This window comes from Manis javanica, chromosome 8 (assembly GCF_040802235.1).
Source record: "Manis javanica isolate MJ-LG chromosome 8, MJ_LKY, whole genome shotgun sequence".
Lineage (NCBI taxonomy): Eukaryota > Metazoa > Chordata > Mammalia > Pholidota > Manidae > Manis > Manis javanica.
Window position 1 is genome coordinate 13496541 of NC_133163.1, and position 22338 is coordinate 13518878.

The 22338-nt window shown below is 43.0% G+C and overlaps 1 protein-coding gene across 2 annotated transcripts in view; it reads left to right on the forward strand.

Moving 5' to 3' along the window:
* Positions 1-22338, forward strand: part of NRDE2 (NRDE-2, necessary for RNA interference, domain containing) — a 65970-nt gene that overhangs the window by 36483 nt on the left and 7149 nt on the right. Inside the window, exons 5-13 of one of the 2 annotated variants that reach the window (XM_036991481.2) lie at positions 414-864; positions 1685-2090; positions 3424-3557; positions 4865-4999; positions 5960-6080; positions 16630-16805; positions 18840-19226; positions 19995-20920; positions 21979-22117. In XM_036991481.2, coding sequence (XP_036847376.2) covers positions 414-864; positions 1685-2090; positions 3424-3557; positions 4865-4999; positions 5960-6080; positions 16630-16805; positions 18840-19226; positions 19995-20920; positions 21979-22117 — 2875 coding nt within the window. The remainder of the gene's footprint in view (positions 1-413; positions 865-1684; positions 2091-3423; positions 3558-4864; positions 5000-5959; positions 6081-16629; positions 16806-18839; positions 19227-19994; positions 20921-21978; positions 22118-22338) is intronic. The other variant, XM_036991482.2, reaches the window with a different exon arrangement.

Consider the following 22338-nt stretch of genomic DNA (forward strand, 5'->3'; position numbering starts at 1 on the left):
GACAGATGATGTAGTGTCACCTAAGGTCTCAGTGTCCTTATTTAGGAATAGTGTGAGTGGGGCTGATGATTTCCACCTTGCCTGTCACATGACTATGATGATCGAGGATATAATATATGTGACAGTACTTTGCAAAGCTCCAGGAAAGTAGAAAAATCTATGTCTGGAAGACAGGCCTGATCTTAAATTCTTGACATGTTAACAAAGATATGAAGTATTCAGAGGAAAAGTCAAAAGGGCAGAAAGTTAATTGCTAATCCTCGTATTTCTCTAAATAGAAACAATTTGAAGGAAAGGGTAATTTGAATGGATGCAGTTAACTTTCATAATAAGGGTCCAAGTCTGATGAGCCTTCACTCATTCGCAGCTGGTGCACGTATCTTCTCAGTGACTTTTTCTTTTTCAAATCTAAGATACAAGAGGAAAGGAGACTCCTGCCTTGGAATTAACCCTAAAAAGCAGTGTATTTCCTGGGAAGGGGCTTCCACAGAAAAGAAACATTCACACAAGCACATCGAACGTTATTTTACAAAGAAGAATGTGGGATTAATGAGCACAGATGGAGACGCCATTAGCAGGAAGCCTGAACCTCCATCCTTGGAGCCAATCTCCTTTATCCCAGTGAAGGGCTCAGATGATGGGGTTCCTCCTGCTGCAACCTGGTTGAACCCTCTGGGGATTTATGATCAATCCACCACACAGTGGTTACAAGGCCAGGGTCCTTTGGAGCAAGAGTCCAAGCAGCCAGACTCACAGCCGGACAGAGAGAATGCACTTCTCAAAGCCAAGGTGGAGGAGTTCAACAGGAGGGTCCGAGAGAATCCTCGGGATATTCAGCTGTGGATGGCATTTGTTGCTTTTCAGGTAAGTGTCACAGTTCTCTTACCTTAGAATGACAGTCCTAATTTTGAGTACACCAAATTACTCTGCAGCAATTCTTTAGTTTCTGTGAGAAAGATCATCAGAATATAGCCCTTGCCCTGAGTTTGCTCAGAGTCCAGTGACGAGGACCAGCGTGAAGACTAACGCCATCTAGGTAGTAAGTGCTCTGCTGTGTGACTCAGGGTTGGCACAAGGCAGTGGCCTGTCACTGGGGAGTAGAAGAAGGCTTGCAAGAGGAGGCGAAATTTGAACAGAATCTGAAAAGAAGAGTAGCAGCTCGCCAGGCAAGCAGAGCTGTTCCTGACGTACAAGCAGAACATGCAAAATGCACCGAATTGCAAGAGAAGACGCTGCTCACTAAGTCCCCCACTGAGAGCTCTGTGCTCCCTGCCTGATGCATGCGGATTGGTCTTTGTCCCACTTACCTTTTTTGAGCCAGTTATACCATTTTGTCCCGTATTTGGCTGTTTTATGGATAAAATTGGCTCTTCAGGAAAGGTTTTCAAGGCATTTTATGCTAGTCATTGATACATAAATCTAAAATGGGAGAGAGTAGCAGGTGAAGCAGGTGAAGTAAACACAAGATCAAACGTGTTTGATCATCAAAGTGACACAGGCACTCTAGGAACTGAATTTTCATTCAGAGAAATTGTGACAAGTAAGTGGTTATCAAGAAAGTGAATAACGCTTCATTTTAAGGTGAGAAACGTGTTGGGCTTGTAAGTAACTCTATAGCGGTGTTGAAATTCTGAGGACCCCCTAGTTCCATTTGCATTTGTAAATTGGTGTTTTTCTTGTTGAGGATGAGGTCATGAGAAGTCCTGGGCTGTATGCCATCGAGGAAGGAGAGCAGGAGAAGCGGAAGAGGTCCCTGAAGCTCACCCTGGAGAAGAAGCTGGCCATCCTGGAGCGGGCCATCGAAAGCAACCCGAGCAGTGTCGAACTGAAGCTCGCCAAGCTGAAGCTCTGCACAGAGTTCTGGGAGCCCTCCACGCTGGTCAAAGAGTGGCAGAAGCTGATATTTTTACATCCCAACAATACAGCCCTTTGGCAGAAATACCTTTTATTTTGCCAAAGCCAGTTTAGCACCTTTTCAGTATCAAAAATTCATAATCTTTATGGAAAATGCTTGAGTACTTTGTCTGCTGTTAAGGATGGCAGCATCTTATCTCACCCTGCTTTGCCTGGCACCGAAGAGGCCATGTTTGGTAAGAAGTTGATGATCTGATCCATTTTCATGGGGAGGTTTTACTTTCTTTCGGCTTTAGTTGTAAATGAAGATTTGTTTTTTGTTTTTTTTTTAGGAAAACCTAAATTGATAAAACTGACTAAGAAAAAAAAGTATCATGACTCCTTTTGATAACAGATTCTGTCTCCCAGCTTCTTGGTGGGTGTAAGGGGTGGGCATTAGAGCCAGTAGAGTTAGTTGTCACTGGACTAGAAGTTCCAACTTTTCTACTTATTAACCAAGGAAACAGTCCCATTTCTTAACAGTTTTGGCTGTTGGCCTTATAGCTGAGGTTCCTGTACTACTCACTTGATTTCAGCTGTAGGATCTCAGGCAGTAATCATGGGAAGCCCCAGCTGACTGGGCATCAGTGCATAGATGCAGGTTATTGATGTTACACTGTTGACATTTTTGGTGTGTCCCAGAAGAGCCTAGAATTTAACTTGTATCCAGAATGAAATACAGGAATACAGGAGGCAGAATGTTGTGCAAGACTGAAGAGTCTCTCTTGACTTGAACCTGGGTGTGCCCTTCCCTGGTACTGCTGTGACCTTAGATGGGTTTCTTAACCTCTCTGAGCTCCAGTTTGTCCCAGTGGCAGTAGTGTAATACCTGTTTCATAGCGTCATTGTTCACATTAACTGGGATAGTGCCTTGTGTCTGGCACACAGCAGACATTCAGTTAATCAAAACCCCACTATTACTATTCTGAAGATAATACTGCTCTAGAAATAATAAGCATTCACCACACTGCCATAAAAAGTCTCATTTGATTATTTGTGATATGCTCAAATAGCTTAGTGATATTTAGTAAATGGGATTTTACCACAGTTAAAACAAACTGACATTTTCAAACATGGAACCTTGATTTGTTGACAGCAGACCCAGAGCATATGATGGAAATTGGTGATGCATAATGCCGTCTAGTGATCATTTGGGTACAGATGTTTGCCTTCTGATAAAAAGCCACTATGCCCATCCTTTTCCTAGAACTTTTCGTACCATGGCTTTGAGTATTTGATAACCAATATTCAGACCAACCTCTCTCACCTGTTTTTACGTAACATAGTTTTTATTGTTAATACTTAAATTCTTTGATAGTTTCATATAAAAACTAGAATAAATGTACTTTGATTACAGTACGGTCATGAGTGCTTTTAAATCAGGACATGTTTGTATTGCAGCTTTGAAAATATAGCAGTAACTGACTTCAGGGAAAGACGTTCTTGGCATTAAACTGTATGTTTTTAGAAGTTGCTTTCCTCCCTTTAATGGTGGTAACCAGGATCCATCCCCTTTGCCCCCGTTTGCAGCGCTCCTCCTCCAGCAGTGCCACTTCCTGCGGCAGGCTGGTCATTCTGAGAAGGCCATCTCTCTGTTCCAGGCCATGGTTGACTTCACCTTTTTCAAGCCTGACAGTGTGGCGGAGCTGCCCACCAAAGGACAGGTACAAGTTGTGCCATGTGATCGTTCATTCTCGCTCCACCGCCCCTCGCACCCTCCCTGCTCTTCTCTCTCTCTTGGAGAGGAGGTGTGGATAATGGGAGTTGGTGGTAAATACTTAAATGCCACCTGCTCCTTTTTATCAGTCCTGCTGAGTAACGTTTCTCAAAATATTCTGGTGCCACAAGGAAAATTCCATAATGAAAGAATGAAACGTGGAGAGATGAAAGATTCTCTTTTCCTCCCCAAGTATAAGAACTCACTTGCGCCCCCTTTTGTTTCTTACTTAGAGCCAGCCTTGTTTAAATGCTAGTTACGCCCACCAGCCAGGGAAGCAGTCCTCACGCTTTAATCTGCCGGGCACTCTCTGGGTCTTGGGTCGCTTCCCCAGTTAACCTTTCCACTACCTAAAATCTTTGTGGGAGTTGCAGATGAAATTACATGCTGGTGTTTTGTCACATCAATCCCTATTGGGAAGGGGTTAATCATTTACATGACAGATGAATATTGCCAATATTTGTGACAGAAGCAATTAAAAAATTCTTAACTTAGAGCCATCCATATAAGAAAACCTTTCCCCTTTTTGCACTGAAAAAGGGTATTCTGCAAAGAGGGCCTGGTGAAAGATGAATCAATCGTCTGTCTGTATTTATGGTAAATTTGCAAAGGTCTTTCTTGAGCGGCTGAGGTCTCCCATCTTGTGCAATTTCCATGAACTGCCTGTAAAAATTTTTATCATCATTATTTATATAGATATATATTTTTTGTAGACAAGGTTGGGTTAAAGAATATTGGTCAGTGTTGGTATAATTGACCATTAGCATAGTAAGCTGGGTAGCGAGGTTATTTTAACACATACTGTGCCACAGAAGTGATGCTTGGCTGCCTGTGGAGCCCTGGGTGTGTGGCTGGGGCTCAGGGTTAGAATGGCCCTCACCCCTTCTTGGCTGCCTCTCGCTGTCTGTGATGGAGGAGCCACCAAGGGGCACAGGCCAGGACTGTGAGCGCTGGGGACCCCTCCTCTAAAATGTCGAGGGCATCTGATGCACACTCAAGAGTTTTAAATACTGACAGCACATGTAATTTCAAAGCATTCACATGAAAACTTTAAAGCTTTTTACTTAATGACATTCTATATCTTTACAGCTGAGAGACATTGTTACCATAAACATAGCTGTTTAACAACAAACGGAGTCTGGCATCATTCATCTGTGTTTCTGTGGAATAAGCAAATTGGTTATAGCCATTTCTTGCACTTTAACAAACAGTACCCTTTTTCTTGAGTGCACTTTCTTCCATCTTTCTTCTAAGAGCAAGACCTGGGAAGGGGGACTGTGGTCTTCCCAGCTGCCCTTCCTGAGGTGTGACCTACGCTCTGAGTACAGGGCCCCCGTCAGGACATTCGCCTGGCCCTCCCTGGGCTCTCCTGGATGCGGCCCCTGCCAGGTGTGTGCAGCAGCCCCGGGGGTCAGGGCGAATGATCCTCTGGCTCCTGGCCCAGGATGGAAGCCTGCTTGTCCTTTTCCAAAGGTTTTTAACAAACGCTTTCATTGAGCAAGCTTTTGGCTCACTTTTAAAGTCCTTATTAGTGGATAACACAGTCACTTTACTGTTCAGTGTTCTGTTCACATTCTGTCCCGAAGGGAATGATTTACTGCCACTGAGCTGGTTACCCACACACTGCAAGCTAATGCCCAAGTGAATGAGCACAAGGGTGTGATCGCAGGGCCAAGCTAAAAACAGGCAGACATCTTTGCTCACTAGATGTCTGCCATGCTCAGCTTGGTGCCAGCAAGCATTAATTGAGTCCCTACTCTGCTTTGGGCACTGGGCCACATGTTAGAAGCATACATTTTGTTGAGGTACTGTCATGCCCTTAAGTCTCAGTCTGTCCTGTCGCAACTCTGAATCCCCTTTCCCTCAAAAGGTCTTGAAAGCAACATGACTTCAGTATTAGTTGGGGGCCCAGTGTCTGTGGGCACTGGGCATGCCACCGTCCCAGGTTAGCCTGGCCTGCCAGGGTCAGAACTGGGAGTCCGTTGCCCTCCAGCTGAGCTTTGGGCCCTTCTTGGCGACTTGGCCTGTCTTTTTGTAGCTTGCTCTCAGAAGTGTCATCCCATTGCTTTTTGCCATGTTTTTTGTTGGAAGTCACTAGGTCCAGCCCATACTCCAAGGTGTGAATACCGCAAGCAGGGGTAGGATACTGGGGGGCTGTCTTGGATGCTGGCCACCCCACTAGTTAATTATTTTTTCTGTTTCGGGGTGTGTATCATATATACTTTAAAGACTGATGACAAGATCTCAAGAATCATAAGCTCCTCTTTTGCCGGCCGGCACTCACTCGGCCTAGTGATTAAGCAGTTTTGTTACAAGTTAGGCTAACCTCCGTATTCTAACCCTGGACAGGTGGAATTCTTTGAGCCCTTTTGGGACAGTGGAGAGCCCCGGCCCGGGGAGAAAGGGGCTCGGGGCTGGCGAGCGTGGATGCACCAGCAGGAGCGCGGTGGCTGGGTGGTGATCAGTCCAGGTAGGGTACCTCTCAGTCGGGATGTGTGTGCCTTTTCCTTCTGGAACTTGTTTTTACATCTTAATGATTATTTGTGTATATATGTGAGCTATTATTAGTAACTTAACAACATTGCACAAAATCAAAATGTCAAAAATATATTAAGTGGATGTCCTGGGAGAATAGACTGTTTCTTCCCCTTAATCTTTAAAGCTGTTGACCCTTCATTCCCTCAGTACCCCATGCTTTTGAGGTTTGAGTTTCATTCCAGAGGAAGTACTTCTTGTTTTTCCTTTTATACGTTGCTCCTGAAGGAGCAATATTGTTTCTGATCCCCTGCCCCTCATTTTAGTGTGTACTTAATACAGTTTTTGTTTTCCTGGCAATGCACCGACTAATAGATCCGTTGAAAAATACTTGACTTTTTAGGAAGCCTATAAAATAATTATTAATAGCATTTATATAGCTGTCACTCTAAATGATCCCAAAGTACTTTCCAGATTTACTCTCTAAGACACAGCCATCCAACTGGAAATATAATTCAACTATGTGACTTCACATTTCCTAGTACCACATTAAAGTGAGAAGACAGGTGAAATTAATTTTGGTAATGTATTTTATTTAACCTAGTATATCAAAACATGAACATTTCAACAAGTAATCACTGTTAAATTAATGAGATATTTTGCATTCTTTTTTTTTTTTTTCATGTGAACTCTGAAATCTGGTATGTATTTTATACTTACAGCACATCTCAATTCAGACCAGCCCCTTTTGAGGGCTTAACAGCCACATATTAGCGGCTGCCGTTGAGGACAGTCTAGCTCTTTCCCACTGAGGAATTGCTTCCCTCCACAGCCTTGCTGAACGTGCGAAGGGGCAAAGAGGCCTGGGCTCTTCTCACGGGTGTGACCTTCCTGGGCCTTGTTCTCCTCACCTGAGGAGTGAGCCTTGGATTAGCTGCGCACCGCGTGGCAGTGCAGAGCTCCAGGCTGCACGGCAGCTCTGTCACCACGGAGGAGGGGCGGGAGCCTTTTGGGCTGCAGGGTGACTTCGTTCCGGCAGCGCTGGCGGGTGACGGTCATTCCTCACCAGGGCTGCACGAGGCTTGGATGATTTTACTTCCTTTGAGCGTTCTGTACTAAAAAGAACTGGAACTGTTCTTCAGGCTGACTAGTGGTGAAGGATGAAGAAACCTCACCTGTGGTGCAAAACAGAAGTAGGTGCTGCATTTTTAGCCCCTGGGTCTGCAAGACCGCATGAAGCAGTCTTGTTGGCAGTAGCTCTTCTTTCTCTGAGTAACCGCCTCACCATGGTTCAGTTTTCAGGTGGTTCTGTTTGTAACGTTGTGTTTGTTAGTGAGCAAGACCTTTCCAAAGCATAGTACTTATGTTCTGAATTTTACCATATTCTTCATGTCTGTGAGGATAGAGTTCTTACAGCAGTGTCCAGAGGCCAAGCTCACATTATTTCTCAGATTAAGTGTTCAGATACCTAGTAGTCACTCATAATCAGACGTAAAGTTAGTTTTTTGGTGCAAGCATTGAAACCTTGATTTTTAATATCAGGTTAGGGGGATGTGTGTTGGTGCTTGCATTCCTGCAAGCTTTCCAGACATTTCCACTATAGAGAATCTTCTACTGAATTTAATGAATTTATTTCTAATGAATTTAATGGGAGTCCCCCCAAAATCCAGCAGAAGAAAGGTTGAAAGCTTCTTATTTCCAGAAAACTAGTTCATTAACTGTTACTCACTTTTAAGTTCCCTTGTCCATCCTTACAAGGTTGGCATTTAGAGACTAGTTGGTATTTATCACTGGTTTGGAATGATTTCTCCAAAACCATGTAATCTTTTGAATTCCTAATGTAATAAATCAAGGTATCTAAATTATTTATTACTCACAGGGATAACTTCTTTATGGTAAGAGTGTTTCAGTCTGACTAAAGTGTTATTTTAAATATAGATCTTTAGAAGAATAGTTAAATTTTAGTGTTGTTATTTAAGAAATTCAGAAGAGCATTTAGATGAAATATTGGGTTTAAAATATGAATACACATGCATATAAATTGGGGGTTTTGCTTGTTATTTAATTGTCTTGAAATATTTATAGATTCACAAGAAGTTGGAAAAGCACACGGGAAGTTTTATTCATCCTCACCCAGTTCCCCCAGTGGGAGACTGTGCTGTACAATATCACAGCCAAGAAATGGACACTGGTCTCCACATACAGCGTGTATTCAGATCTCACCAGTTTTACTGCCTGCAGTTGTGTATGTGTTGGTATAGTACTGTATGGTGTTGCCACGTGTAGCTTCGTGTAGCCACCACCACAGTCAAGATGGAGAACTCCCATCACACAGGCTCCCTCCTGCTACACCTTTTTAAGCTATGTCTGTCTTCCCCCTCCACCCTTACTCCTGAAAGCCACTGTATGCTCTCCATACCTATTGTTATGTTGTTATTTTACATAGGTATATGATGACATATGGCATATAACTTTTTAAACTTCTGTTGTAAAATATACATAAAATTTATCATTTTAACCATTTTTAAGAGTAGAGTTCAGTGACATTAGCTGTGTTCACACTGTTGTACACCATTATCACCTCTATCTACTCAACTTTTTCATTGTCTCCAGCTGAAACTCTATACCCATGAGTTTCATAACAGCTATATAAATGCTATTAATAATTATTTTATAGGCTTCCTAAAAAGTCAAGTATTTTTCAACGGATCTATTAGTCGGTGCATTGCCAGGAAAACAAAAACTGTATTAAGTACACACTAAAGCCCCATTCTTCCTTCTTCCCCCCAGCTCCTGGCAGCCACCACTCTTACTGTCTCTGTGAATTTGACTACTTAGTAACCTCATATAAGTGGAATCATACAGTATTTGTTGTTTTGTGACTGGCTTATTTCACTTAACATAATGTCTTCAAGGTTCATCCAATGTGAAGCATGTGTGGGTATTTCCTTTTTAAGCTGAATAACATTCTGCCATGTATATATACCACATTTTCTCTATCCAGTCATCTGTCAATGGACACTTGATTGCTTCACCTTTTGGCAATGGTGAATCATGCTGCTGTGAATGTGAATGTACAGAAACCTGTCTGAGACTCTGCTTTCAGTTCTTTTGCGTACATATCCAGAAGTGAAATTGCCAGATCATGTGGTAATTCTATGTTTAATTCTTTATTATTTTCCATAGCGGCTGCACCATTTTGCATTCCCACCACCAGTGCACAGTGGTTCTAGTTCTTCCACATCCTCACCAACACTTGTTTTCTGTATAACATTTTAAGACTTTTTTCCCACTTAGCCTGATTCCTCTGAGATTCATCCAAATTGTCACGTGTGTCAAGAATTTGTTCATATTTATTGCTGACCAGTGTTGGGTGGTCTAGATGTACCCCAGTGCATTTCACTGTTCAGCTGCTGCAGCACATTTAGGTTGTTTCCATTGGGGGGCTACTATGAATAAAGCTGCTGTATATAGGGTTTTGTATGAACATAGGTTTCATTTTTCTGGGTTCAGAAGCAACGAGTTGCCGGGTGTTACAGTAAGTGCATGTTTAGTTTTATGAGAAACTGCCAGACTATTTTCTGGAGGGTTGTGCCATTTTATATACTGTTTATTTTTTTTTATTATTTATTTTTTTTATTAAGGTATCATTGATACACACTCTTAGGAAGGTTTCACATGAAAAACATTGTGGTTACTACATTCACCCATATTATCAAGTCCCCCCACACCCCATTGAAGTCACTGTCCCTCAGTGTAGTAAGATGCCACAGAGTCACTACTTGTCTTCTGTGTGTTACACTGTCTTCCCTATAATTCCCACACACCATGTGTACTAATCTTAATACCTATCAATCCTCTTCTCCCTCCCTCCTCATCCTCCTTTCCCTACCCTTCCCCTTTGTAACTACTAGTCCCTTCTTGGAGTCTGTGAGTCTGCTGCTGTTTTGTTCCTTCAGTTTTGCTTCATTATTATACTGCATAAATGAGGGAAATAATTTGGTACTTCTCTTTCTCTGCCTGGCTTATTTCACTGAGCATAATACCCTCTAGCTCCATCCACGTTGCAAATGGTAGGATTTGTTTTCTTCTTATGGCTGAATAATATTCCATTGTGTATATGTACCACATCTTCTTTATCCATTCATCTACTGATGGACACTTAGGTTGCTTCATATCTTGGCTGTTGTGAATAGTGCTGCGATAAACATAGGGGTGCGTATGTCTTTTTGAATCTGAGATCTTGTTTTTTTGGGGGTAAATTCCTAGGATGGAATTCCTGGGTCAAATGGTATTTCTATTTTTAGTTTTTTAGGGAACCTCCATATTGCTCTCCACAATGGTTGAACTAATTTACATTCCCACCAGCAGTGTAGGAGGGTTTCCCTTTTTCCGCATCCTCACCAGCATTTGTTGTTGTTTGCCTTTTCTATGGTGGCCATCCTTACTGCTGTGAGGTGATATCTGATTGTGGTTTTAATTTGCATTTTCCTGATAATTAGTGATGTGGAGCATCTTTTCATGTGTCTGTTGGCCATCTGAATTTCTTTGGAGAATTGTCTGTTCAGATCCTCTGCCCATTTTTTATCGGGTTATTTGCTTTTTGGGTGTTGAGGTGTGTGAGTTCTTTATATATTTTGGATGTTAAACTGTTGTCAGATATGTCATTTAGGAATATATTCTCCCATACTGTAGGCCTTTTTGTTCTACTGATGGTGTCCTTTGCTGTACAGAAGCTTTTTAGTTTGATCTAGTCCCATGTGTTCATTTTTGCTTTGATTCCCTTGCCTGAGAAGATGTGTTCAGGAAAAAGTTGCTCATGTTTATATTCAGGAGATTTTTGCCTACATTTTCTTTTAAGAGTTTTATAGTTTCATGATTTACATTCAGGCCTTTGATCTATTTCTAGTTTAATTTTGTGTATGGAGTTAGACAATAGTTCAGTTTCATTCTCTTACATGTACCTGTCCAGTTTTGCCAACACCAGTTGTTGAAGAAGTTGTCTTTTCCTCATTGTATGTCCATGGCTCCTTTATCATATATTAATTGACTATATATGTGTGGGTTTATATCTGGGCTCTCTGTTCTGTTCCATTGATCTATGGGTCTATTCTTGTGCCAATACCAAATTGTCTTGATTACTGTGGCTTTGTGGTAGAGTTTGAAGTCGGGGAGCTTTGTTCCCCCAGCTTTATTCTTTCTTCTCAAGATTGCTTTGGCTCTTCGGGGTCTTTTGTGGTTCCAAATGAATTTTAAAACTATTTGCTCTAGTTTGTTGAAGGATGCCATTGGTATTTTGATAGGGATTGCATTGCATCTGTAGGTTGCTATAAGCAGGATGGCCATTTTGACAATATTTTTCCTATCCACGAGCATGGAATGTATGTCCATTTATTGGTGTCTTCTTTAATTTCTCTTATGAGTGTCTTGTCATTTTCAGGGTATCGGTCTTTCACTTCCTTTGTTAGGTTTGTTCCTAGGTATTTTATTATTTTTGATGCAATGGTGAATGGAAGTGTTTTCCTCATTTCTCTTTCTGCTAGTTTATTGTTAGTATATAGGAATGCAACAGATTTCTGTGTTTTGATTTTGTATCTTCCAACTTTGCTGAATTCAGTTATTCTAGTAGTTTTCAGATAGATTCTTTAGGGTTTTTTTTATGTACAATATCATGTCATCTGCAAACAGTGACAGTTTAACTTGTTCCTTGTCAGTCTGGATGCTTTTTATTTCTTTGTGTTGTCTGATTGCCGTGGCTGGGACCTCCAGAACTATGTTGAATAAAAGTGGGGAGAGTGGGCATCCTTGTCTTGTTCCTGATCTTAAAGGAAAAGCTTTCAGCTTCTCTCGCTGTTAAGTATGATGTTGGCTGTGGGTTTGTCATATATGACCTTTATGATGTTGAGGTACTTGCCTTCTTCGATTTTGTTAAGACTTTTTATCATGAATGGATGTTGAATTTTGGCGAATGCTTTTTCGGCATCTATGGAAATGATCATGTGGTTTTTGTCCTTTTTGTTGATGTGGTGGATGATGTTGATGGATTTTCTAATATTGTACCATCCTTGCATCCCTGGAATAAATCCTACTTGATCATGATGGATGATCTTTTTGAGGTATTTTTGAATTTGGTTTGCTAATATTTTGTTGAGGATTTTTGCATCTATGTTCATCAGGGATATTGGTCTATAATTTTCTTTTTTGTAGTGTCTTTTCCTGGTTTTGGTATTGGAGTGATGCTGGCCTCATAGGATGAGTTTGAAAGTATTCCCTCCTCTTCTACTTTATGGAAAACTTTAAGGAGGATGGATATTTCTTCACTAAATGTTTGATAAAATTCAGCAGTGAAACCATCTGGTCCAGGGCTTTGGTTCTTAGGTAGTTTTTTATTACCAATTCAATCATTGTTGGTGATTGGTCTGTTGAGATTTTCTCTTTCTTCCTGGGTCAGCTTTGGAAGGTTGTATTTTTCTAGAAAGTTGTCCATTTCTTCTAGATTATCCAGTTTATTAGTGTGTAATTTTTCATAGTATTCTCTAATAATTCTTTGTATTTCTGTGGTGTCCATAGTGATTTTTCTTTCTCATTTCTGATTCTGTTTATGTGTGTTGACTCTCTTTTTTTCTTGATAAGTCTGGCTAGGGGCTTACCTATTTTGTTTATTTTCTTGAAGAACCAGCTCCTGTTTTCATTGATTCTTTCTATTGTTTTATTCTTCTCGATTTTATTTATTTTTGCTCTAATCTTTATTATGTCCCTCTCTCTACTGACTTTGGGCCTCATTCTTCTTCTAGTTTCATTAATTGTGAGTTTAGACTGTTTTATGGAAATGTTCTTCTTTCCTGAGGTAGGCCTGAATTGCAATATATTTTCCTCTTAGCACAGCCTTCACTGCATCCCACAGATTTTGTGGTGTTGAGTTGTTGTTGTCATTTGTCTCCATATATTACCTGATCTCTGTTTTTATTTGGTCATTGATCCATTGATTATTTAGGAGCATGCTGTTAAGCCTCCATGTGTTATTGAACTTTTTTGTTTTCTTTGAATAATTATTGCTAGTTTCATACCTTTGTGGTGTGAGAAACTGGCTAGTACAGTTTCAATCCTTTTGAATTTACTGAGGCTCTGTTTGTGGCCTAGTATATGATCTATTCTTGAAAATGTTCCATGTGGACTTGAGAAGAATGTGTATCCTGCTTTTGGGTGAAGAGTTTGGTAGATGTCTGTTAGGTCCAGCTGTTGTAATATGTTGCTCAGTGCCTCCTTTTCCTTACTTATTTTCTGTCTGGTGGATCTGTCCTTTGGAGTGAGTGGTGGGTTGAAGTCTCCCAAAATGAATGCATTGTATTCTATTACCTCCTTTAATTCTGTTAGTATTTGTTTCACATATGTTGGTGCTCCTGTATTGGGTGCACATATATTTATAATGGTTATATCCTCTTGTTGGACTGACCCTTTATCATTATGTAATGTCCTTCTTTGTCTCTTGTTACTGTCTTCGTTTTGAAGTCTGTTTTGTCTAATCAAGTAGTGCAGCTCCTGTTTCCTCCCTGTAGTTGCATGAAATATCTTTTTCCATCCCTTGACTTTTAGTCTGTATGTCTTTGGGTTTGAAGTGAGTCTCTTGTAGGCAGCATATAGATATGGCTCTTGTTTTTTTCAGCCATTCAGTGACTCTGTGTCTTTTGATTGGTACACTCAGACCATTTACATTTAGAGTGATTATCGAAAGGATTGTACTTATTGCCATTGCAGACTTTAGATTTGTGGTTACCCTTTACTGACAGTCTAACTTAACTCACTTAGGATGCTATTACAAACACAATCTAATGGTTCTTTTTTTTCTCTCTCTCTCTCTTCCTCCTCCATTCTTTATATATTAGGTATCATATTGCGTAGTACTCTTTTGTCTATCCCTTAACTGACTTTGGGGGTAATTGATTTAATTTTGCATTCGCTTACTAATTAATTGGTCTGCTTTCTTTACTGTGGTTTTATTTTCTCTGAAGACAGTTATTTAGCCTTAGGAATACTTCCATCTATAGCAGTCCCTCCAAAATATACTGTAGAGCCAGTTTGTGAGAGGTAAATTCTCTCAACTTTTGCTTATCTGGAAATTGTTTAATCCCTCCTTCAAATTTAAATGAAAATCATTCCGGTTAGAGTATTCTTGGTTCCAGGCCCTTCTGCTTTATTGCATCAAATACATCATGCCACTCCCTTTTGGCCTGTAAGGTTTCTGTTGAGAAGTCTGATGATAGCCTGATGGGTTTTCCTTTGTGTGTGATCTTTTTTCTCTCTCTGGCTGCTTTTAATACTCTGTCCTTATCCTTGATCTTTGCTATTTTAATTATTATATGTCTTGGTGTTGTCTTTCTTGGGTCTGTTGTGTTGGGAGATCTGTGCCTCTCCATGGCCTTAGAGATGACTATATCTTTCCCAAGATTGGGGAAATTTTCAGCAATTACCCTCTCAAAGACACTTTGTATCCCTTTTTCTCTCTCTTCTCCTTCTGGTAACCCTATAATGCGAATATTGTTCCGTTTGGATTGGTCGCACAGTTCTCTCAATATTCTTTCATTCCAGAGATCCTTTTTTCTCTTTGTGCCTCAGCTTCTTTGTATTCTTGTTTTCTAATTTCTGTTTCATTTACCATCTCCTCTGCTTCATCTAATCTTCTTTTAAATCCCTTCATTGTATGTTTCATTTCAGATACTGTATTTTTCAGTTTCTCTCTGATTCTTGAATTCCTCCCTGAGTTCTTGAATATTTTTCTGTGGCTCCATGAGCATGTTAATGATTTTTATTTTGAAATCTCTTTCAAGAAGATTGGTGAGTTCAGTTTTTCACTTGGCCTTCTTTATGGTATCTGTGGGATTTTGGTTTGAATCCTTTGACATTTTATATTTGTAGGTTGTGCCCTCTAGTGCCCAGAAACTCTACTCTCTGGAGTTGCTAGGCCACTGGTGCAATGGTGGGGGTTGCCGGTGAGCAGCACTGGTGCCTGTTGGAAGGGAAGAGCTCTTTACTGCTTCCTGGCTTCAGTGCCTGCCTCCACTGCCAGGGCCAGTGGGCCAAACATGCAGGGACGACCCTCTATGCTATGCACTTGTAGCTGCCGTAGGTGGAGCCACCCTCTGGCTGGCCTGTTGCAATGGTGGGGGCAGCTGGTTTGTGAGCAGGTGCCAGCCAGTAGGAAGGAGCAGCAGGCTGTGTATCATGGTGGGAGGCCTCGTAGCTGTGTTGCCAACCAGGGGGATGGATCGCCTGAAGCTCCTGAAGGTTCCTAACTTGCTGAGCAGAGTGTGCTGCGACTGTCCACCTATCCTTTCTCCTGAGCAGCAAGCTGTGCAGTCCTTGCCCCTTTAGCAGCCCTGTCACTGTTAGGAAGTCTCTCAGAGTGCCCACCTTTCTTTTGTCCCAGAGCAGCCGGTTGTGGGTACCTGTTGTCCACAAGTGGCTGGAATCTCAGTGTCTCCAATATTCCATCTGTCTTAGCTTTCTAACCCCACTAATCTCCAGAGCACCAAGTAATGTGGGTTTGTGCTCCCAGAGCAGATATCAGGGCTGGGTGTTCAGCTGTCTTAGGCCTCCACCCCCTCTGTGCTCTGTTTCTCTTTCTTGCACTGGTGAGCTGGGGTAGGGGAAGGGCTTGGGTCCTGCCGGATCACGGCTTTAGTACTTTACCCTTTTCCGTGAGGTCTGGTCTTTTCCCAGGTGTAGGCAGTGTGCCCAGCCTTCTTTCCTGTTGCTCTTTCAGGATTAGTTAGTTGTATTTGCTGTACTTTCATATTATATGTGGTTTTAGGAGGAGGTTTCTGTCTCACCTCTCATGCCACCATCTTTTCTGTTTGTTTGTTTTTAAATACTGAACTTTACAGGACACTCAGGACTTTTCTCAACTTCCATGCTCCATGTTCAGAGTTTGGGAAACAAACTGAAATAAAGTAAAGGCTGTTTGAATTGGTGCTTTTTTTTGTTTTAAGAACCGAATAAAGGTCATAATAGTAAGGCCACTAGTTAAAATTCTAATGGCATAATAAAATCTAAACCAATACCATCATTAAACATTATTTAGCATTTTAGAACTGTGTTGTCCGATATAGTAAGCTCTAGCCACATGTAGCTATTTTAATTAAAATTAAATTAAAAATTCAGTTCCTTTGCTGGCTTCCTCTCAAGTGCCCAGTAAGTTCCATTTGGCTGGTGGCTGCCCTAAGTAAGAGCACAGACACAGAACATTCTCCTCATCACAGAAACTTGTGTTGGATAATGTTCTTCTACAGTATGTTTCATTCTCATTTTAATTGCTGGGATAGCATTAAATATCTGATTTCATCAGCTAATATGCCATTTTTTCCTGGGAACTTGACTGATTATAGGAGAGCCCCTAAATGCCACTGAGTGTGCCAGAACGCTGGGCCTGGGTCTCTCATCTTGGCAGTCCAGGGGCCACCACAGCAGTGGGCATTGCCGCCCCTGGCTGGGTGTCAGTGGTGGATCAGTTTGCTGGCTGAGTGAGCTCAGGTGTTGTTCATGTCTAGATGATGATGATGATGAGCCAGAAGGCGACGACCACGAGGTGAGAGATAAGACTCTGCCCAGGTGGCAGGTCTGGCTCGCTGCTGAGCGCTCCCGAGACCAGAGGCACTGGCGGCCGTGGCGCCCCGATAAGACTAAGAAGCAAACCGAGGAAGACTGTGAGGACCCAGAGAGACAGGCAAGTACCCCACCCCAGGACTGGCAGTGGGGTCTTTGCCTTCTCCCCATTCCCTTTGGGTTTTGGTTACCCAAGGTCAGTGGGCTCTCTGAGCACTTGCGTGGCTCAGGAGATGCTAACCTGTTCCTGTGTATGGAAACTTCCCCCTTTCTGAAACCAGGGTAGGACTCCATTGGCCGCTGGTGATGTGGAGCAGAGGCACTTGGCCTGCTCTTCCTGTCCCTGAGTAGGACAGGAGGCTCCCATGGTTATTCCGCTGGAGATCGTCTTCCAGGTCACTCCAGTTAATTTTTCACATGGAAGCCCGAGGGCTCAGGATTAAAAAATGCATAATCACTGTCTTCAGTTCTTTGACCGGGTCCACTTTCCCACCCCACTCTCGGATCCTCATGTACGTAGCAGACAGGTTTGACTCCAGAAGACAAGAGTGACTGGGTGTAGAGGCCATACGGGGACAGCCATATACAGCTTGTCATACTGGGGAAGGACCTCATAGTTACTGAATCCTGTGGTGTGCTTAGGCACCACGTATCTTGTTGTGTGACTCTGTGTGTGCTACTCTGGCCAGCAGCTGTACATTAAATAAAAGAGATTCTATTTTGATACCTGGAATTGACCCAGTTTCACAAGATACCATGTATATTGCTTGGCATGCAACATATTACAGATACAGACCTAGAGTTCTCATCACAGCGAGCCTTGCTAGCTCTGGCATGGTTTGTCGTCTGTGACCCTCCCTACAAGTCATGTATCTGGAAGGTGAAGATTTTCGCCTGCTTCTTCACGGCTGAATCGCGGTGCCCAGACGGTGCTTGTCCTTTCGTGAGTGCTTGTTTCATACCCTCGGATGCTGGATGAGTAGCTGATGCCAGAGCTTCTGCTCTAGGCAGAAGAATAAGCATGAGTAAAGGCCCCAGAGTTCCCAGAACATTTGAAGAGTGGTGAATGGGGCGGCCAGACTGGACTTAGGACAAGAAAATTGGGAGTAGAGAAAGAGGTGATCCCTGGGCAGGAAGGAGGAGCCAACTTCCTGGGAAACCTCAGCTGCCTGGAATGCATGGTGAGGGACTGTTATGAGGTGAGTCTACACATGAGGTCCCTTTCCTGGCTGAAACTGAATATTTTTAGGGAAGAGTGGGGTGTGCTTTGGTGTTTTAGGATTTTACAGAGTTCACTGTCACCCTTCGAGAAGCTAGTTCTCAAGGCTCTGAACTTTGGCCATCACCTGGAAGCCGATTTCTGTAGCGAACTGCTGTGAGCAGTTTCTTGTCGCTCTTCCTCTAATCAAAGCCTGGAGGAGAGAACCTTTCTGATTAATTGATGGTGTTGATGAGTCGAATCACAAGTAGCCCGTTCTGTTGTGCTCATATTTTGATTTCCTCTTTTGCTGAGAGTCACAAAGACCAGTCTGATAAGCAGCACCTTGAGACGGAAGGTAGTCTCTGGGGCCTTAGGTTTTGAAGTTATTGCATGAAACCATCTACGAACATTATAGTCGGTATTAGGCTCTTTTAATTGCTTCTACCCGCAGTCTGTTGCTCCTGTGTTTCCTTCTTACCTTGCTGCTGTTTATCTAATTTTCAGCATATTTTTCCTGAATCAATTTTGTGCAAAGAAACCACAAATTAGTAAAGTCCTTATTTTCTATCTTGAACAGTTTTCACGATTATAACCTAATTAAAGTTGCAAAAGCAGGTATGTGTGCTTTATGAATAGGCTTCTAGACTTTCTGTGTATCCATTAGGCTACTTTGAAAGTGTTCTGGCTTAAACCTGCTCATGGTGCTCCCTCATGCCAAGAATCCATAGGAAATGCAGAAAGGGCTCCCCCCAGTTACCCTGCTCCCAGTTGCCTGGTGAGGCCTCTAGGTCTTTTGCATCTTGCAGAAAACCCAGCTCTTGTCTAAAATTTAATTAAAATAATGTTGACTCATTAGTGTATCAAACAGAAAGAGTTATGGTGAAACTAGCAAGGTTTTTGTTGCTAAAAAAACTAAACTTCTGAGTCAGCGGTTTGATTTTTGTCTCATGGCAGGTGTTGTTTGATGACATTGCACAGTCTCTGATTCAGCTTTCCAGCCTAGATCTGCAGTTCCAGCTGATTGCCGCCTTCCTGCAGTTCCTGGGTGTGCCTTCTGGCCTCAGCTTTCCAGATTCCTGCCGCTATCTGGCCATGGATGAAAACAGCATCTTCGATAACGGACTCTGTGATGAAAAGCCGTTGACTTCTCTCAATCTTTCATTTTCTGGCATCAGCTGTGTTGGCCGCACGGACCAGTTGGGCTGTCGGCGCTGGGCCAGGGGTCACAGTCGGGAGGGTGAGGAGTTCATCCGCAATGTCTTCCACCTTGTGCTGCCTTTGTTCTCAGGCAAGGAGAGGTCTGAGCTCTGCTTCTCCTGGTTACGGTACGAGATTGCAAAGGTCAGTCTGGCCTCCCCGCCACCCTGTGTGGGGACCTCATTTCCTTTCAGTGTTCATAAATGGGTTCTCAAAGCTCTTGGTGTTCTTCGGGACACTGGGCAACAGCACCTCCTTCTTCAGGGACCCTGAAGGCCCCTGGTATGTGGCTGACCCTCCTGAGGGGCCACGGTGGAGAGGAGGAAAGCAGGACTGGGTCCAGCGTCAGCGACTTGGATGTGTTTACTGTGTTCATTCTTGTAGTACCGGATGTCTGTGATTGCATGAGTAGTTAGGTAAGAACCAAGCTTAAGCTGGGTTAGTGAATTTGAGGGTTTACTAGAATAGATAAGCTACTTAGCCTGCTCTTTATGTGTGTCGGCTAGAATTCATCAAGGACTGACTCTTCTGCCCTCTGTTGGCCAGCAGTTAGTATTGCGTCTTAACCTCTAATGTGACGCTTAAAGCTGCAGATTACACACACCAGGTAGTATTACTAAATAATGTCTGAGAAAAGTTGGTGGCCACCTCTCTTTGGAGAAGAATTATTGGCATATGTAAGCCTTGCTTATATAGGGTTCCAGTGGAAACCTGGATTATGGTCATTTGGGGGCACCTATGGCTTGTTAAAGTCCTGATTTGCTTCCTGGCTCAGAGAGCCTACACGCTTACCAAATGTGTGATGAAGGAAGGATGTGTTAGATGCCTTATGTGACTTAAAGTTGATGGTACAAAGGGATTGCTTTAAAATCCCAGAGCACTTGGGATTCATTCTTTCCTTTTTACCTCTAGGTCATTTGGTGTCTACACACTAAAAACAAGAGATTAAAGTCACAAGGAAAGAACTGCAAAAAACTAGCTAAGAATCTTCTCAAAGAGCCAGAAAACCGCAACAACTTTTGCCTGTGGAAGCAGTATGCATATCTGGAGTGGTTGCTTGGCAACACAGAGGATGCCAGGAAAGTTTTTGATACAGCGCTCAGCATGGTGGGGAGCAGAGAACTGAAGGATCATGAACTCTGTGAGCTCAGTCTCCTGTATGCTGCACTGGAGGCGGAGCTGTCGCCAGACTTGGGAGGGGCCACCACAGCCCGAGCTGTTCACATATTAACCAGACTGACTGAGAGCGGTCCCTGTGGGCCCTACACCGGGCAGGTCTCGGCCGTTCACATTTTGAAAGCTCGGAAGGTTTATGAGCACGCCTTGCAGGACTGTTTGGGTGAGAGCTGTGTCTCTGATACGGCTCCCACCGATTCTTGGAAGCGCCTGATAAGCCTAGTTAAATGCTTTATGCTTTTCCAGTATCTGACTGTAGGCATCAATGCTGCTGTGCAGATATATGAGCAGGTGTTTGCAAGACTGAAGGGCTCTGTTTCCCCAGCAGGTGCCAGCCTGGAGGACAGTGCCAGCCCTCTGGGTCTGAGCAGTGTTCTCGAGGCCGTCACCTTGATGCACACGAGCCTACTCAGGTTCCACATGAAGGTCAGTGTTTACCCGCTGGCTCCCCTGAGAGAAGCACTCTCTGAGGCTTTAAAGTTATACCCAGGCAACCAGGTTCTTTGGAGGTCATACGTACAGATTCAGAATAAGTCCCACAATGCCAGTAAGACCAGAAGATTCTTTGATGCAATCACCAGGTCTGCCAAACCCTTGGAGCCTTGGTTGTTTGCAATTGAAGCTGAGAAAATGAGGAAAAGACTGGTGGAAAGTGTCCAGAGGTAATTACAGGTCATCTTGTTCATGTGTCCACAAACCTTTATGGAATGTTTGCCGTGTTCCCACCACCTTGCTAGGCCTCAAGAATACAGAAAAGAATATGGACCAGTGCCTAGAACATCTGCTGTGGGTTCTAAATATAGAATAGCACTGAAAGGAATGACAGACTTGGAAGTAGCCACAACTTTCATTAGAGGCTTTTGTCACTAAATTCCTGGGCCATGGTTTTGGGGATCCAGACTGTTGCCTCTGGTGCATGCGTGCTGTCTCTCCAGCTTCAGGTACCTGAGAAGTTGTAGTGAATGCATAATAGGGAAGAACACAGGCTCTGGAGTTGAACTCTGGATTCAAATCCCAGGTCCCCTTATCAGATGGATGACCTTGGGCAAGTCACTTTACCTTAGTAATAGGTTCTGCTTCTATAAAATGGAAATAGTAAAGAACCTGCCACAGGGAGTTGATCAGACGGCTCAGTGTGGTTCGTGCTGAGTACCAAGAATGTGAAATAATCATTACTTGTGTTGTTATTGCTGATGTGTCATGTTGTAAATGTCATCTTCTGGTACAGCATTATATATGTGAAGGTAAATGAGTCTCAGAAACATGTAAGCCTAGGCATCATTGTTCCTTCCAGATCTTTGCCTCTGAATAGTATTTCACATTACTTGGTTTTTACTTTTTGCATTGGGATTTTATTCACTCTACTTTTTCTACTTTAAATTGAAAAGTTTTTCCTTCTCATAAAGTACAATTTGCATTCTTCTGATTAAAGGGTAGGTTTTCTTTAGCAAACTGAGAGGCAAGAATTTGTGTGTGACTAGTAGGCAGACTGTGTGATGTAAAAACCGCAGAACCTCAGGCACTGCCTTTCTCTGGCCTTGGAGGAACCACATTATACCTGTACTCCCACCCCAGCACCCCCAGCCCTGAGGGACAGCTCTGCCCCTGCCGTGCGCTGATCCAGTCATGGCTGATGTTTGCTACCACTAACATACCTCTTCCTGCCTCGATGGAGGGTGTGCACACTGGCCTCAGAGTTACGTGAGCCTTTGTCTTGCAGGGTAGATGGTAGAGAGGTCCACGCCACAATTCCTGAGACCGGCTTGACACACCGGATCAAAGCCCTGTTCGAAAATGCGATGCAGAGTGACAGCGGCAGCCAGTGCCCCTTACTGTGGAGGATGTATTTGAATTTTTTGGTAAGAATATCAAGTTTTTGTCTTCATGCAGAGCTCTGTTTCTTCCCTGGTAAGTGGGGAAGTGCAGGTGTCCCGTCGCCACTGTGGGGAAAGCTGGGAGGGGCTGGCTTCCCCCTCACACCTTCTTGGCCTTGGTCAGCCCTCAGGGAGACCCCGTGGGGTAATGCCAGCTCTCTCAGGCCGTGGGGATGGGTCTGCTGTTGCCTTCTGCTCGGGGCCTT